The sequence below is a fragment of the Lissotriton helveticus genome, chromosome 1_1 (genome assembly GCF_964261635.1).
Source record: "Lissotriton helveticus chromosome 1_1, aLisHel1.1, whole genome shotgun sequence".
Taxonomy (NCBI): domain Eukaryota; kingdom Metazoa; phylum Chordata; class Amphibia; order Caudata; family Salamandridae; genus Lissotriton; species Lissotriton helveticus.
Genome location: NC_136057.1, coordinates 996,275,013 through 996,293,715, shown reverse-complemented (window position 1 = coordinate 996,293,715; position 18,703 = coordinate 996,275,013). Strand labels below are relative to the sequence as shown.

At 47.5% G+C, this 18,703-nt stretch overlaps 1 protein-coding gene across 1 annotated transcript in view; it reads right to left on the bottom strand.

Moving 5' to 3' along the window:
- Positions 1–16,093, bottom strand: part of LOC144763317 (uncharacterized) — a 306,535-nt gene extending 290,442 nt beyond the window's left edge. Inside the window, exons 1-3 of the mRNA XM_078648804.1 lie at positions 15,519–16,093; positions 6,139–6,249; positions 3,983–4,172 (exon numbers count right to left, since the gene is read on the bottom strand). Coding sequence (XP_078504930.1) covers positions 3,983–4,172; positions 6,139–6,249; positions 15,519–16,093 — 876 coding nt within the window. The remainder of the gene's footprint in view (positions 1–3,982; positions 4,173–6,138; positions 6,250–15,518) is intronic.
- Between the last annotated feature and the right edge of the window lie 2,610 nt (positions 16,094–18,703).

Below are 18,703 nucleotides of genomic sequence, written 5' to 3'. Positions count from 1 at the left end.
CCTGTGACGAGTGGGAAAGGGTGAAACCTATGCCTGCGAATGACATTTGACCTCATGCAGAGATGCAGCCTGCAACGCCCATAACTGTCACCATCTGCAGCAGCACTGGCCTACAGTGAAAATCACCAAAACTCCCATGGAAGGGCTTTAGTAACATGCAAAATGTTGATTGACTGCCTGGTTTCCAGCTGCTTGACCAGAGCGAGGTTGGCCGGGCAGCCAGGAACACACAAGTCCATACTTAAATACATTGTTTGCTTAGAGGTACGATCTGAGATCATCTGGGCCGGTTCTAGGATTTTTGGGGGCCCTGGGCCATAAGGGAATGTGCGAGGACCCTCTAATTTGCATATGTGACATATTCAGGGCTCCAGGAGCTGCTTTGTTCAGACTTCTCCTGGGCCGCAGCTCCTGCTCTCAGCCACCTATAAGCACCTCCTTTAGAGCCCATTTTGGGCTGAAGGTGTGAGAATTGCTTGGTTGCTGAGGCTTAAACCTGTGGGCTTTTCGGCTGAACCAGAGCAGCACCCCCCACGCCTTGAGACCCTTATGGGTGAGTAGCATGCTTTACAAACCTCTTATTGATTGATTGATTGATTGATTGGAGCGGTAAAGTGCTGATAATGGGCCTTCCACAGTCTCTGAATGGACAAATTTGCAAAATGCGTCTCCTTGCAACTGGGACACCATCCCTAAGAGACGCAGGGGGCAGGGGGGGGGCCCTCCCCTCCTTTTCATGGGCCCAACTGCATAGAGACGCCTTTCTTTCACTTGAATCGGCAGGAGTACAAGAGGGCTGGTGGTTCGTTGAACTGGTGTGGGCCCCATGATGGTGGGCTGAGTGCGAGGCTCTGGTCAGCAGCAAACACTGCCCATGCCTAGGGCCGGCCCTGGAGATCATATCTCTGTATAAATGGATGCATTTAATATTATTTGCAGAAAAGACATAGGAATTTCAGAGAATCACAGACCCAGAGCCCCAAACAGAAACTGCCCCTGCAGCATAGAAAGGGTAAATCATTCCAAGGAGAGAGTTACAATCAAGGAAATGCATTCCTCAGAACTGTGGTGTTCCACAAAGGAGTATGCAGGAGAGATCGCCCACTGAGTCACTGCAGTCACTTAACCTATGCACCTGACTTGTAACTATGTGTTGGGTACTCAATTGTTTTTTTCTGAAATCTGTGGCAATATGAGTCCTTAAATCTCAAACAAAAAACAAAAAAGCAGTCAGAGGTGAGTACGTCCATGCTTGTTGTCTTTCTTGGTCTGTTGTCTATTTCAGTTTTACAGTTTACCCAGCAAATGGCAGCCTTGTAACCTTGGTAAGGGTGCACACAATATATTTCTGTTTCACAGTATTGGAATTGACGGGCTGCTCCGGCGTCTTTGTAATGCAGTTTTGACTATCCTGTGAATTCTGCACTCATTAAACTCATAACCATAACACTAGAGGGAGGGACTCATTGAACTGCAGACAGTCACGGTGGCAGGGACTCTTAAGCGGTTACATGTTTTTATAGGCGAATGACACAGGAAATGCAGACGCCCCTAAATGCACTGCGACTCAAATGGAAGGCAGATGTGGGGGGCGAGATTCCGGAAACGATCTGGGCTGAGCTGGTGAAGCGAGCATGGAAGAGCTCCAGGAACGCCCGATTTCAACTAGTGCACTTTTATATATTACACAGAGCCTACCTCACCCCAGCGAAGATCAATAAATACTTCGACAGCCACAAGGAAGCATGCCCGCACTGTAACAGGGAGGGTGTAGACTTTTGCCATATGTTTTGGGATTGCATGCACTTAGATACCTATTGAACTGAAGTGGTTGCTTTACTGACCGAGATCACTGACAGGGAGCTAGAACTGGCTATAGGACCCTGTCTCTTGCATTGGGTCCCCCACACGGCTAAAAGTATGATCACAAGTAAATTTCTAGATATGGGCTTCCTATTGGCTAAACGAGAAATCACCATGCTTTGGATAGCATAGAGAGGCCCTAGTATAAGTAGATGGAAGAAGGAATTAATTAAATGGGTGGAATGTGATTGAATAGTTAGGCTGCAGTTAGCAAAAGGAGCGAGCACTGAGAGGGCCCTGGAAGCGGCAAGGGCATGGGAAGCATTGGTAGCGCTCCTAAAGATACCAGATGATGATGGTGACGACCCTCCCCTGACTGCAACTCCTGAAGCAGCAGACTAGTTAACTTACCCCCATGCTCAGTATGTTGTGAAGGACGAGGACACTATGTGCGGTGTGACTCCGCATCCATTGTGGAAAAGATCATAAAATATGATTCTTGATACATTTGTACACCTACATTACAACAGACCCAACCAACAGCTTAAAGCGGCGATTGTATGTGACATACCTATTGGGAGGGGTGGGAGGGAGGTAGTGGGGGAGGGGATAGAATTGATTTATCATAAGTATCATTGTTGAACTGAGTGCTGAAAGACTTTAACACAATGTAGAATTATCACAAGGTGGGTGGAGGAGGGCAATCCTAAGTATGGGAAAGTTATTGTAACTGTGACACCACAGTGGTGTTATTACCCATATCACTTTACGTATTTTATTATGTATCTTCTGTAAAGTTTGTTTATGCAAGCCTGAAAATTGCAATAAAAAATGTGTTTAAATAAAAAAATTAAACTCATAACCATGATGAAACAATGGTACGTGGCCCGCAGGTATGAAATGTGCGTTATAGATATATGGGCTTGAAATCAAATGTATGGATGGTAACTTGTATCTTCAATATTGTAAGAGAAAGGGGACCATATATCATGCTACAGTTCCCATTCGAAAAAGATTTGAAAAAATTTGAAGAAGAAGTACACTATATAAGATACATATTTAAGAGAAATTAATTGAGTTCTATTTGGTGATTGTCATTTAATCTTTGTGAGCAGCACATTTTGGTTGGAAATGATTAAGCATATCCTTTGATATTGTGGGCCATGAGGGCATTCTTTGATTACACGCTATACGTGGCATCAAAGAGTTTGGGTATGGCTGTGTGTAGGTGAGTCCATGGTATCAAGCTCCTATAGTCCCATGAAGATATCTATCCTGATGAATTCATGAATTGTATACAATGTCAACAATTTTTTAGAGTTTGTTAAAATAACATTTGCAAAATCAGTCGTAATACAGACAAACCAAGAAGAACGTTTATGGGGATATCTGACTATTACAGTACTTATGTAGCAGAACAATTTCTCTGTATAGAGGGACTTTTCGTTCACCTCACTCAAAAAAGGGATGAGCAGAGTACAGGCTCAAAGTATAAGGTTGCACTAGCTAAATAGGTACAGATGTAGGAGGATGTAGTGTCCTGGGAAGAGCAGCTGTAGGTGAATGATGACTGTAAGTTATATGTTCGCTGTCTCTTGCTGCTCCTAGACATCAATGATGAGAAATACACGTGGTCAGATCGATTTACTGACAGATTCCAGTTGGTGGTTGCACCCGTGTGGTGCATTCTATTTTATTTTTTATTTTCTGTCTTCTTGGTCGATGTGTTGTCCTCTTTTGTCTTTCCAAATGTACTGGTATTTGTTTATCAGTGATTGAGAATTGCTTATATGCATACTTTAAACACAGGATGCTGATGGAACTCCATAAAGTTTGGGAATCTCATAACTGTCTGTATTGGGTAGCGAATTGTGGAAAAGCATGATGACAAGTCATTGTAAGGTTTTTGGTAATGGCCTTTATTGAAAATCTAAGTATGCAGATAAATAGGAATGTATCATGCAGAATAACACCTAACTACAAGCGCCAATGCAATCTGAAAAAATCCTTTAAAAGATCAGCGGCCAGATTAGTAGGCTAACATCTCAAGGGTTTTAATCAGCAGCACAGAGGCAGCAATTGTTAGTAATGGATACTCCAGCTCCAGGGAAACTCCAACCAAAGCCAACAGCAATAAACAAAGGAAGGTTTGCAATGTGACAGAAGCCCTTGTATCTACCTTGTTGGAGTCCAGGTGCAGGTGTGTGAGGTTGCTCAGCAGGGGCAGGTCTCGGATGGTCTTCACGTGGTTGTGGGACAAGTTGAGAACAGTCAGACTCTTGCAGGACTCCAAGCCCTTCGTGCTGGTCAGAGCATTGTAATTGAGGTTCAGCACTGCAAGGTTGGGAAGGACACTGACCCCTTCGATGCTGGATCAAGATAAAGGAAAAGATGTATTCACGTGAAAGTTTGTCTGCTTGGAAATGGGCAAAAAGGGAATCTGAGGAGGTCACTGAGCATCAATAGAAGAGAGGCATACGGGCATCTACAGAACAAGATCACACAGAATCCATGGCAGCTGTGGAAACATTCCACTGATCCGGGGCATTGAGCACCCAAAGGGAAAGCCATCATACATTCCGATAGAATTCACAGAGCACCTATATTGGAAAACAACAGATATGCATACTAAACTGATTGGCCACCTTTTGGAGCATGAAGCCAAATAACTGAGAATGGGGAATAGTCCCGCCATGTTTCTTTCTTAGAATGTTATGCTTCCTGGCTATTTGTCATTGCAGCCCCTTTCAGACTGCTGATGCGTAACACACATTATTATGGGCATTTAAAAGCACTGTTACACCGGGTCTTTAAAGATGGAGGATTTAGTCCTTGTTTGCACAAACTTATTAACTTTCGTAGATGGCATTGATGTGTGGTTCAGCAAGGCAACCCCCAAGGGTCTAACCAGCTTACTGTAATATGGGGGATAAAGCAGATATTTCCTAGGTCTAGGTCAAAGACTTTGCAAAATGTCACAAAGATTTTTTTATATATTTTTGAAATAATTTTAACTATGCACATTCACTGTAAAGCTGGACCAACTTCAGCTAATATTGACAGTGCATGGAGAGTGCAGCAGGTGTAGGGGTGGCGGCGCCTAGATGAGTGAGGGCCAACTACTCCCAAAGTATGTCTGCCTTTAACTAGCAAGTCAGTTCAATTTGTTTAGAACCATTTGTGACTCTAATCATATTAATTGTTTAAAGACTTTTTCAAAGCACAGGGATCTAAGAAGGCAGTCGGGTGAGGTGAATGATGGGGGATTTTAAATAGTTACATAGTATGGACACATAGCACAAATACATATAGCAGTTAAACAATATAGTTATTCAGTTTCCATAATGATCAGATGTAATTACATAGTTGCAGGGTAGTGTTCATAGTAGTATTCCATAGCTATTACTGCTGTATAGCTTATTACCCACACAAGAGAAGGATAGCTCTCTGGTGTGCACTTTATGAATTATCTATAAGATTGCGACAGCCCTCGTTCCCACGGCGGAGCTGGCGATGGTAAAGTTGTGACAGGGAAACTGCGAGTGTGGGAGGTGTGGGACATCTGACAATTGATGAACTCAGAAGGCAAAAATACTCATTTTACAGGACTGAGATTACGCTTCTTTCCTTCCAACCGCAGTATAAAGCTATAGGTTGTTCCTGTTGTTATGTCGCTTACCTAGCTCCATTGCTTGCTCCTGCTAGGCTTGTGTTTTTATTGATGTATGTATGCAAGGTAATGAATATCCTCTTTTGCCCCTTCTGTCCAAAAATGTGCCAAAATGGCTAATCCCTCTCATAACTCAAATTAACCAGGGCCGGCCTTAGGCATGTGCAAGCTGTGCACCTGCACAGGGCCGCCAAACTCCAGGGGCCGCCATGCCAATATATATCCTTAATATAATAATCCTCCGAGGATGGATACATATTTGCGTGGCGGCCCCAGTGGCAGGGATTTGGCGACCTCCGGCTCTGTTCCACTTCCAAACACCCTGACCCCCTTCCTGAGCTCCAGGGGGCTCCGCCCCACCCGGACCCCCTCTTCCGGGGCCCCATTCCTACGCTCCCTGCCCAGGGCCGCCATGAACCTAGAGCTGCCCCTGAATTAACATTTCATAAATCATCTTTTATGTGTGTTGCCCGACACTGAGCTCAGTATTTAAAGCGGCCTGACCTGGGTCTAAAACTGGGAGAACAGTAGTTTCAATGCTCACATAGTTCAACATGAAAGGCACTTTGCTTTGAACCCAGCAGCATGACGTTGGTTGTAGCTGAGGCTCAGCCTGGTTCGAACAGTTATAGTAAACACAGTTAACAGAGCAGACTAGAACCTACTTGCCCAGCGCGTTGAGGGAGGCGTCCAGCTCGGATAGGTTCTTGAAAGGGAGCAGGCTGCCAGCCTTCAGCTCCTCCAGCTCGTTCAATGAAAGGTCCAGCTTCACAACCCTGGAGAGTGGTGGAGAAGAGAGAAGCTATCAAACTGGCAGTCCAGCTGCTCACAGGCTTGACATTTTAGTGAGGTGTGGGGTGGTATCAGTATGTTGTACAGTGGGATAGAAGATTGATTCCCCGGGGCCACACACCAATGCAACCTTAAAAGCCTAAGTATCCATTGGACACACCTACCCATAAGTCCCACGGCTTGTCACATGTTCAACTCAAGTAGGAAGTCCATATACACCACATTGTTGCACATACTGCATTGACATCCGTTTCTGGATTAGTCCCATGCATCTGTAAGAACACCGCTCACATCTGCTTAATAGGTCCATGTGGGCCAAGTGAAGGGGCAGACAGGTCTATGGGAAGAGCTGGACTGGATACCAAAATCAGCCTTGGCAAAAATGTTCAAATAAATCCTACACGTCAGGACTAGACTAACGGAGTCAACATGGGCTTTCCTGGTTGTGTCATGGCTGCCCATCCGACTCTGAATGCAGCCCCCTAGCCTGCTGTCTGTAGCATCCAGCTACAATAATTACAGACACTTGTGGTTCTCTTACTTGGAGCTTTATTACACACCTCTTGCTCATACCCTGTCCCTACTCTAACTGCACCTTCCTGTCCTGTCCCCACCTCTTCCCCTCTGCCCACCTAGCTCCGCCCACCCCAGCTACTAGACTGCTAACTTCTTTACATCTCCCCCTTTCTTAATAAAGTAACAAATGAAATAGAGATTAGTCCATCTCTGCAATCAGTCTCTTGGGAGGCTGCACGTGACGGTGGGGTCTCGCTGGTGTGGGCACAGCGCCTTCAGTTGAGGGTTCCTTTGCAAGTGAATGTCCTGTGTCGGGTGCGACAGATTCAGGATTGTCCCGGCTTTCAGGTGTGGGGACTACAGCTGTACTTTCAGGGACTTCAGGGGAGCACCTCTTGAAATGAGAAGCGTTGCGGGTGACTCTCCGTGTTTCAGATTCCGCTGTCACCATAGTGCCCTTTTGTTGGGTAATTGTTAAAGGTTCGTCCTTGAAACGACAATCAGTCTTTTGGCGTTGTTCCTGTCTGACGACGACTCTGTCGCCTTCCCTCAGGGAGGGGGACCGGGCTCTTCGTTTGTGATCAGCATACTCTTTCATTTTGTCTTTGTGGTGCCGATCTGTTATGGCCGTTTCTCTGTGTTGTTGATCCGACAGAGGCTTTCTCAGTGCTCCGTCCCATGTGGGGATCCGATTCCTCATTGTCCTCCCGAGCATGAGAGTCGCAGGGCATTGGCCCGTTGTGGAGTGGGGAGTGGTTCTGTAGGCACTGAGGACTTCGTTCAGTGCTGACTGAAGATCTTTCTTCTCGGCCGTGGCTTGCTGGAATGTTCTCTTAATGGTGGACATGAATCTTTCCACAGTGCCGTTGGCCTGGGGCCAGAGTGGCGTGACTTTGCGATGTTGAAAGTCCATGTGTTTCGCGAAGTCGCTGAATTCATGACTATTGAATGGGGGCCCGTTGTCCGTCTTGATGATCCTGGGGACACCCCAAGTCGCGAAGACTTCTTCAAGTACCTTGAGGGTGCAGGCGGCACTGGTGGATGATATGAACTGGGCCACTGGGAACCTGGAGTATTCATCCAGGATGACGACTACATACTTCCCAGATTGCAGGGGGCCATAAAAGTCCATGGCAACTTCTTGCCATACCCCATCAGGCAATGGGGTCATCTGTAGAGGTGCAGGTGGATTACTGTGGCTGGTCAGTTGACATGGGTGGCAGTCTTTCAACGTGTCTTCAACCATCTGGTCGAGGGCTGGGAACCAGACACGTTCTCTCAGTGCTCTTTTGGTGGAAACGACTCCTCGATGGCCTTCGTGGGCCAAGTCGATTACTCCTTGTCTCAGTGCCGCTGGTATAACTAGTCTGTGATCTCTGAGGAGGAGGTCGTCACCGGTTACAGAGAGTTCATCGGAGACATGTCGAAAAGCTTGGAGTTCTTTCTTGACAGCAGGGCTTTCCTCTTCCTCCTGCGGGTGGTATCTCCATCTGTTGGTTCGGGTACGCTTTATTACTGCTTGTAGGATGTTGTCTTGATTGGTCGCTTCCCGAATGGCGTGCATGGGGATGGCTGGTGGACGAGCATGATTAGCCACAAAGTGAATGTATTCTTCCGCGATGGAGGGCGCAGTCTCTGATGAGTCTCGGGGGTGGCGGGACATATAGTCAGCTGGATTCTCATCCTTCCCCGGTTTGTGAATGATCGAGAACGTGTACTCTTGCAGCCGCAAGCCCCATCTTTCAATCCTGGGGGGCATCTTGCACTTGGGATTCCCATAGATCGTGACAAGTGCCTGATGGTCGGTTATGAGTGTGAAGTGTTTCCCGTATATGAAGATGTGGAAGTGTTCGCACGCCCACACGACGGCCAGGCTCTCCTTCTCCGGTTGGGAGTATCGTTTCTCAGGGTCTGTTAGGCTCCGACTAGCATAGGCGATGATCCTCCTCTGATCTGACACATGGTCGTACTGTGCCAGGATGGCCCCTAAGCCCACGGGGCTTGCGTCCACAGTGATTTCCGTTTTCCTCTTGGGATTGAAATAGGAGAGGCACTTGGCTGATTCCACGGCGCGTTTGATGTCCTTGAAGGCACGCTCACACTCCGGGGTCCACACAAATTGCGCGCCAGCTTTCGTGAGGAGCCTCAGTGGGTGACTTACGGTGGCGTAATCACGAATGTAGCGGGCGCAGTAGCTTGCCATCCCAAGAAAGGAACGCAGGTCGTTGACGTCCGCCGGACTCTTGGTGTTGTTGAGCGTGGCGATCTTGTCCGGGTCTGGTTTCATGCCACTCGCTGAGAAGATGTGTCCGAAGAATTTCAGGGTCGACTGATGAAATTCAAAATTTTCCTTGTTGAGGGTCAACCCAGCTTCCATCAGAGCGAGGCAGACACGATCGAGGGCGGTGTCATGCTCTTGCGTGTCCGAACCGTAGACCAAGATATCATCGCTGTAATTAAGGGCGTTAGGGATGTGGTGGATGACGAGACGTATGGCCTCCTGGAAGATCTCGGCGGCTGATGAAACGCCAAAACTGAGCCGTTTGTAGCGGAATAGACCAAGATGGGTGGCAAACGTCGTGATGGGGCGAGAACTGTCGTCCAGCTCGAGCTGATGGTAGCCCTTGTTCAGGTCCAGTTTAGAGAACACGGTTGCCCCGTTGAGCGCCGTGATCATGTCGCTCAGGAGTGGGCCCGGGTGTCTCTCCCTCTCGATGGCCGTGTTCGGCAGACGCATGTCCACACAGAGACGGACTTTGTTTTGGGACCCTTTCTTGGGGACGATAACCACAGGGGACACCCAGGGAGCGGGGCCCGCAGTGCGCTCAATGATGTCGGCGTCCAAAAGTTCCTGCAGTTCACATTCAACCGCGGATTGCAAGTGAAATGGCACTCTTCGCGGGTGTTGAGCCACCGGTTTGATTTGCTCGTTGATATGCAGATGGATTTGACGGCCTTTCAGTTTTCCCAAACCTCGGAAGAGGGAAGGGAATTTTCCAGCGCAGTCCGAAATGTCATGGACGTTGAAGAGGATGTGCACCAACTGAAGACGTTCGGCGGCATCCGGCGAGAAGTTTGTAAAGTCACAATGTTGGGACTGTCGTCGCAGTCGATGTATGAAGGAGCTCAGTGGTTCTTCCTTTCCCTGGCGCTGCTGGTGAAATTTGTGTCTCTCATAGTCGACGTTTCTCTTATGCAGAAAGCGGTTATTTAGAACGTCTCTTACTTTGGCATAGGTGTCGCCATCTGTGGCTGGGATCTCTCGTACGATCTTGCTTAGCTCGCGTCCTCCTAGATTACGAAGGGCTATTATCTTGTATTTGTCTGGTCTATTTTGGACCCTTCAATGTAGTCCTCAAAGTCCTCTAGCCATTCTTGCCATTTCAGGCCCATGCTGCTTCCTGTTGTGACTGACAGTGGCTCCGGGGCTCGCAGGTGTGTGCCTCCCTTAACTTCTGTTTGCGCGGGAGGGTTAGACATCCTGGCGGTGAGTCTTAGGGCCGGTGTCTGCTTCTGGCTTCAGTGACTGGCGCGCGTTTTCCAGAGGGTCGTCCCCTCGTAACTATCAATGCTTGTTTGTTTCTTGCTAATACTTGTCCTTGCCGGCACCAATGCTTATTGTTTTCCTGTTATCAATATTTGTTTACTTTGTTCTTGCCAAGGCTTGTTCACTTTCTGGCTGTTGCCTGACTCCAAAATGGCCGCCTATGAATCACATAGGGTACGTCTTTGAAATTTGCCTGACTCAAAGATGGCCGCCGTCACTGCAGTCATACACGAGGCTTTCTCCTGATTCATGCACTGCTATCTCACTCTGGACTCACCGGCCGGCGTCCTCGGGGCAGCGCGCATCAGGGCTCACTTTCCTTCGACCACCACGGCTACCAGGTGTGGTTGGGGTGGGCTCCCGCCTTACTTTCCACGTTCCCGCTCTTCTTCTCCGCTGGGATGCCAAACCTCACGCATCGGGCGTGAGGTTTACCGACCTCCGGGGCTCCGTTTTCAGCGCCTTCAGCAGCGCTCGTCACCGGGCTCCTGGGGACAGCGTCCACGACGTCGGGGGGTCCTGGGCTCACTTCGAGGTGCTAGACAGGGTCGGAGTGGGCTCCCGACTCCTGTATGTTTGGGGTGCCAAGTTGTACGCGTCCAGCGTGACGCGCGTTTCCAGCGCAAAACAGTTTTCTCTTCCTGAGCGTTTCAGCGCTCGATCCAGCGGCTCCCTCTGGGCTCCCACAGACACTGGCGGGAAGCAGGGTCACCTGCTGCTGACCTTTTCTCCGGCGGTGGCACCACCAGGCATCAGATTCTTTACTCGATGCTGCAGGGGACAGGGCACTCCGATTGGGTTCTGCAGGCACTGATTATGCCTATCCCACCCTCGTCGCCAGTTGTAGCATCCAGCTACAATAATTACAGACACTTGTGGTTCTCTTACTTGGAGCTTTATTACACACCTCTTGCTCATACCCTGTCCCTACTCTAACTGCCCCTTCCTGTCCTGTCCTCACCTCTTCCCCTCTGCCCACCTAGCTCCGCCCACCCCAGCTACTAGACTGCTAACTTCTTTACACTGTCTACCGGGGAAAGGCAGAGTGGTAAATGGCTAGTCCGGCTCCGCCTTTGAGAATTCAGTGATATCTTCTGGCACATGAGTGGCTTTTTACGGCTTGTGCTGGACTCCATCTTAGCCTTGTTGTCAGGCTCTCTGAGGGGATTCTCCTCAAATGCCCCTCAGCCTAGCCCTCTCTGATCACATTCATAACCAATGCAAAGTACTACAGCCTACCAGGTGAAAACATATATTGTGTAAGGGGGAACATCCTTTACAACGCGGATGTTACCCCGCAGTGCAGTTACGACGCGTCTTTTACAACGCAAGTCGTAACCACGACTTGCGCTGGAGGGCGCTCTAGGCTAAGGAATAGTAGATTTACTATTCCAACACCTTCCCAACTGTACGTAGGCTGGTGTTGAAATAGTAAATTTAACTATTCCTAAGTCTAGCACCCCTACAGCGCAAGTCGTGGTAACGACTTGCATTGTAAAAGACGCATTGTAAAGTACCGCGATGTAATACATCGCGTGGTAACAACGTACATCCATGTGTAAGAGAATTGATGCTCATAATCCTCTCAATGACCCATCCATGAATCAACCGAAAGCAATACTTAAATGTTATCACATTTTGAGCAATGTCCCTGACCCAAACTACTTCCCTGAAACGTATTTGGCACACAAACAGACACAAGTGTAACCTATAATATGACTTTTAAGGAAAAGGGTGGGAAGAACTTCACTTTCAAATTCTGTATCTGTGAGGGAGGCAGGTATATGTTCAAAAAGGAGGGTCTTTGGGGGACGGTACCAGGGTAGGGCTGTGAATTCACAGTGGGCCTGGAAGAAACACAAATCCAGTATGAAAGTAGGTGCCTGAATTACCTCTCTGGAAACTGTGTGACCGGAAACTGCTGCCTGCAAAAAAACACACGAATTAAAAAAGCACACCAACAAATAATAACAAATGCGAAATGTAAATGCATTTCCTTGTATAGGATAGACTGCAAAATGAATGACCTGTAGGTACTCAATTTCCAGATAAACACATTAATCCCAAGACCCTAGGTCTTGGGGGTGACACAGACAGCAGCTGTGAATCCACAGACGGGTTCTTTGTTGAAATATCAGGTTACTGTGAATGACGAAGGCTCCCACCAATAGCAGTATCACACCCTGCTCACCTCCTTAGCTTATCTCCAGCGGACTCACTCAACTAGCGTGACACCAACACATGCATTAGGACATCACGCTCGGAGCAGGGAGCTTGAAACAGACGGCTGGGGAAGAGGGGTGCTCACAACGATGGACAGTAGCAGGGTATCAAGCAATGGAACAGAACAACATGACAGCAATACACAAGAGTATTTTAATTTAATAGAAGTTTGGTGGAAATTGTACATGCACAAAGAGCATTTTGGTTTGAAAGGAGACAAGCAAATTCGAAGACTGTAAAGTCACTTACCATGAGTGCAGCAAGAAGCTGTTATAGAGTTACGAGTGCAGTATACATGGTATTCAAGGATGGAAGTCAGGTCTTGGTTACAACTCCAGAAAGAACGGGGTTGTGATGGCTTTATTTTTAGGCCCTCTAGCGTAAGAATGGTGAGTCTTTTAAATATTCACTAAATCTGCACAAAAGCCTCCTTTTACGGTTTGCTACAATGGACATTTTAGGTGGCATGTTGCCAGCCAGGTGAACAATCTTAAATTTCATGCTAGCTTCTTGAGGACTGGGGTGGTTTGATTAAAAGATGCATTTCACGCAGCTCGAAGGACGTATATGGGGGGAGGACATGGGATCAGGGGGGAAATTTGCTTAACAGGAGCTTCCCTGTGTCAGGTGGCAATTGTTCAATGCACTGTAGTGTGGATCTGAAGTCTTCGGATGGGACCTATCATGTGATCTTTCGCAAATGATAAAGTTGTGAGTGTGATGACCCCGGCCATGACCTGTGTGACATGCAGCTACATGTGAAGAAGAGGTGTCAATGCATGGATGACCACAGAAAAATGATCTTGCTACAGGAAGTGACTGGGTGCGCTTTGCTAGAGCTATTTAGTTGTTTTTTCTTTCCTGCTTGGCATTTGATACACAAAAGTATCCACTTTAGTAAGACTTTACAATGTGCAGGGTTTGCTGAAAATGTATTTATTTATTTAGTGTGTTTTGGTATCGCGCACAGATACCCCAACGGGGTGTCCCGGCGCTCCTGTGTGATCGCATGCTGCATCAGGTGTTATGAGGGGGAAAAAAATGATTAAGAGAACAGATAAGTTTTTAGGGCTCTCCGGAAAGGTTGTTCTTCCTGAATCAACCGTAAAGCATTAGGTAGTTTGTTCCAGACAGTCGCGGTCAATACTTGGAAAGTTTTCCCGCCTGAGCGGGATTTCCTGAATCTGGAGGTTTTTTGAGGAGGAACGGAGGGTCCTGGTATTGTTATAAGGGGTCAGACAGGTGGAGAGATAAGCCGAGCCCTTGCCTCTCGTGGCACGGTGGGCCAAAACCAAAGCCTTGAATTCAGCCCTTTTCTGTATCGGCAGCCAGTGGAGACTGCGACGATGGGGAGAAATGTGCTCGCGTAAGGGGATACCACTAACCAGTCTGACTGCAGCATTCTGGACTGTCTGGAGGCGATGACAAAGCCCCACAGACAGGCCAGTATACAGGCCGTTAGCGTAATCCAGGTGTGAGGTAATCAGCACCTGGACTACTGTCTTCCTCGTGTTGGTAGGTAGGAAGTGGATAAACTTTTTTACCATTCTGATCTTAGTGAGGCAAGCAGCGGAGACTGTGTGGACTTGATGGTGGAATGTGAGATTAGAATCCCATCTAACCCCTAGATTTTTCACTGAGTCTTTGGGCAGGGGAGGGTCACTCAGATCAAGGGGACACCAGATGTTAGAATCGAGGGGAGAGGACTGATGGAAGAAGAGTACCTCCGTTTTTCCTGCGTTTAACCTTAAAAAGTTGTTATCCATCCAGTAGGCAATTGTACGGAGGCAGTTTTTTAAGGGATCAAAGGTTGTGGGGGTAATACTGTTATAAGAAAACAAAAGTTGGATATCATCGGCATAAGAGGTGGCCTTTATTCCTGTTTGGGCGATGATATCGAAAAAAGGTGAAAAATAAACATTAAATAAAAGTGGACTCAGTGAGGAGCCTTGAGGGACTCCCCACCGGAGCGGACGACTATCTGAGGTGAATGGGGGGGTGAACACAGCCTGCGTACGGTAGGACAGAAAAGATGTGATCCATTTTAAGGCCGTGCCCTCGATACCTTTAGATTGAAGGCGGTCTAGGAGGAGGGGATGGGAGACGGTGTTGAATGCTGCTGACAAATCCAGCAGCACCAACACCGCTCTTGAACCCTCATCCATCCGCCATCGTACTGCATCAGCCATCTCTATTAATGCAGACTCAGTGCTGTATCCTGGCCTAAAGCCGTGCTGAGAATCATGGTAAGCACCTGATGTTTCTAAGAAACCCGCTAATTGTTGTTGCGCGAGTCTTTCGAGCACTTTTGCGGGGGCTGGTAAAAGAGAAATCGGTCTGTAATTGGAAGGTTCGCTGGGGTCGGCGTTAGCTTTCTTAATTATGGGGACTAAACACGCGTGTTTCCAGGAATCAGGGAATATTCCCGTCTGGAGCGAGTCATTCCAAATTCCATTCAAGGTGTAATTCAGAATGGGAGCTAGAGACTTGTATTGCTTAGCAGGCCAGGGGTCAAGGGGAGAGCCAGATTTACTTTTTAAAAGTTCCATCAGTGATTGCTCCAGAGTAATCTCTGAGAAATCAGAGAACGTACACCTAGGACCTGGAGTGTGGGGGGGGAGACTAATGTTTACATGGGTATTTTTAGGAAAGGAATCATAAATGGTAGCTATTTTATTTTCAAAGAAATCAGAAAGGCTATCGCAGAGAGACTGCGACACCGTTGGGGGGCGTTTTAAAGCCAAGGGATCCGTAAAAGACCTGACTATGTCAAATATTTCCCTGGTTGAGCCCTGTGAACGATTAATTTTTTCTTCAAGGAAAATTCTTTTGTGTTCAATAATCTTTTTCCTATAATTTTTTAAGGCAGACTTATAAATAGATTTACGATTGGGGGAATAGGTTATTCTCCAACGTCTTTCAAGTCGTTTGCATTCTGACTTGAGGGTACAGAGGTCATTGGAGTACCATGGGGCCGATGGAATAGAGCGATAGGTTTTGATAGGCCTAATAGGGGCCAGCATGTCGATTGCAGTAGAGATCCGATCATTGAAGATGGACAATCGAGTATCCAGATCCGTACTCATTCCCAAGAAATCTGTGGGTTGGAGAAGCGGGGCAAGATTATCAGGGGAAATCTTGCTCCAGTTTCTGCCCTGAAGTTTGGCCGGACAGATGGAGCGGTCTTTATGAAGGCCGGAGAATAAAAACGGGACCAGGAAGTGATCCGACCATGTTACTGGCACAGGGTCACAAATGGTCAGACCGTCCAGGTTAGTGCAAATCAGGTCGAGGGTGTAGCCAGCTTTGTGTGTAGGGCCACTAATAAGTTGATTTAGTCCTCCATCTACTAGAGTGGACACAAAATTAAGGGCAGTGGAGTCCTCAGTTGTGTCGACATGGAGGTTAAAGTCGCCAAGAAGGGTAAAATTGGCGTATCGCAGTGTGGCTTGTAGAACATAGTCTAGGAAAGCAGGGAGATGAGATGTTTTAGAATTGGTGGGGCGGTAAACCAAAAGACCGGAAAAGGTGAAATTGGGCATGATTTTGATACAGAAAGGGAGTGCTTCAATGCATTCCAGTTGATGATAGGGGAAAGAGGAGACAGTCCAGTGGGATCTGTGTATAATAGCAACACCACCTCCAGGATGTGGGCTTTGTCTATTAGCGCACACTATTCTGTAGCCGGAGGGGACAGCTAAGTGTAATGCTGGATTAGTATCCTCTCCTAACCAGGTCTCGGTAAGAAACAACAAATCCCATTTGTCCTCTTCCAGAGTGTGGAAAATATCAAGGGAATGTTTTACTAGGGAGCGGCAGTTTAGCAGGCCGGCTTTTAATCTTGCCAGGTTCGGGGTTGTCTGGAGAAGAAGGCAGTTGTGCTTTAGATCGTCAGGAGGCTCAGCGGGACATTTTATAAAAGGGTAATTAACATCCGTGGGTATAATCGGGGGTGAGATACAATGTCGGGGCTTCAGGGACTTCAGCATGTCACTATCATAGGAGATAGCGGAAGGATTACTATACGTGATGGTACCTGCGTCTGTGGTCGCAGTCTGGTCGCGGACGGGCGCAGACGGGCAGGACTCTGGCACGACTCCGGCACAGGTCCGGCGCGTCCGCTGATCGCGTCCGCTACGCGGAAGCATACCTTCCGTTTTTATAGTGGCCAATCGGGTGCCTTCAAAGGCTGCCCCAATCGAAGATGGCCGCTGCAATAATTCCGAGCAGCCAAGACAGCGCTACCTCAGCGTTTATATCGGCTGATGTAGTTGACAGTCTTGGGGAAGAGGGGAACAGTTTCCAGACTAGCGGGCAACAAGGGGCTAGGGAAGGGTATAACCGCCGCTTTTCGATCGAGCGGGGCAGTCACTTCAATGCCGATTAAATGCAGTGGCTGAGCTTCGTTTATCAAGCTGAACTATGTGAAATTAAAAAGCTGAGAGAACAGCTGGTAAAAGCCTGCAAGGTAAGACTGAACGAAACACAAAATACAACAACCTCCCGGCTCAAGCCTCAGGAAGGGATAACAAACACAGCAGGATTAGAGAACCTATGCGCCTGTTTCCTTTTATAGTGGCCAATTGGGTGCCTTCAAAGGCTGCCCCAATCGAAGATGGCCGCTGCAATAATTCCGAGCAGCCAAGACAGCGCTACCTCAGCGTTTATATCGGCTGATGTAGTTGACAGTCTAGGGGAAGAGGGGAACAGTTTCCAGACTAGCGGGCAACAAGGGGCTAGGGAAGGATATAACCACCGCTTTTCGATCGAGCGGGGCAGTCACTTCAATGCCGATTAAATGTAGTGGCTGAGCTTCGTTTATCAAGCTGAACTATGTGAAATTAAAAGGCTGAGAGAACAGCTGGTAAAAGCGTGCAAGGTAAGACTGAACGAAACACAAAATACAACAACCTCCCGGCTCACGCCTCAGGAGGCGATAACAAACACAGCAGGGGTAGTGGTGGCATAGGAAAGCCCACCTCAGAGTAAGAACATTTTTATTGGGTGTGGGTAACGTAATGTTATGTAGGGTTCCATACAGCACAGGTTTCAGTGCCAATCGAGGTAACAGGACGCCCCACTACTTAGGGTGTTAATACATGATAATCTGAGCAGGTTCCCATGTTAAAGCTTAGTTTAACAGTTGTACGCCGGCACTCCTATTATTTATCATTTCATTTGCACTCATATTTTGAGCATCAGTATTTATTCCATCAAAAGTATATACACATTATAAAAGGATTTCCTATTGTTAAAACAATCTACTGTGAAGTGTGTGCTATAAAATGCAGCTATTCTTACTTCCATTTTATAATCCTTCAGATCACGTGCAAGCAACAATATCTTTGAAACACCTCACACTGGAAGGAATTGCACTACAGATAATCCCAAAATAAATTTGGGGATAACATTTGCTAGCCCTGTCTGTTCTATTGGGCACATTTAAAACAAACAAAGAAAACGACATGAACAATATACGTCACCTGTGGTTTGTTGGTCCAAATTCAAAGCCAAAGGTGAGGTCTTTAAGCCGGGACATCTTCATAGTGATGCAGTAATGCGGCCCGGCCCGCCTGATGCTCCAAGTGAGGGGAAATGTGCCAATGATGGTGGCCCGGTCCTCCACAAACTGACGCTCTATCTTCCGCTCCATGCTACCAAAGCTAGGGAACAGGAGAGAAAATGGCACATTTGAGACTAGTGCAATGAGAGCCTGGGCTTAGAGCAATTTCCTCAACAACAATCTATACAGAACCAGTTTTTCCTTGGTCAACGAAGCCGCAATCCGTACAAAGGCAGCTATGCAATCAAGCAGATAGTTAGGCAAATAAGTGTGTTAATGTATCTGCAGCAAATTTCTGTGCGTAACTTGCAGTTAATGTGTTGGATCCAGGTGGGCTAAAAGGGCCGCAACAAGTTGGGTAAAGCGTACACCTTCTTAACTGCACTAGTCTCCTCAAGACCTGGCTCTTCGAGCAGTAGCGGCAGTCCCCTCCCCTCAGCGCCTTGAGACCCTCATGGGTAAGTAGCGCGCTTTACAAGTACTCTGATTTATTGATTGATTAAAGTGGCCTAGGGCAATTGAGTTTGCTGTGTGCACTAAATAATGAGTGAATTTATGACCCTGGCCTTTTACTACTAGCGCTCACTTT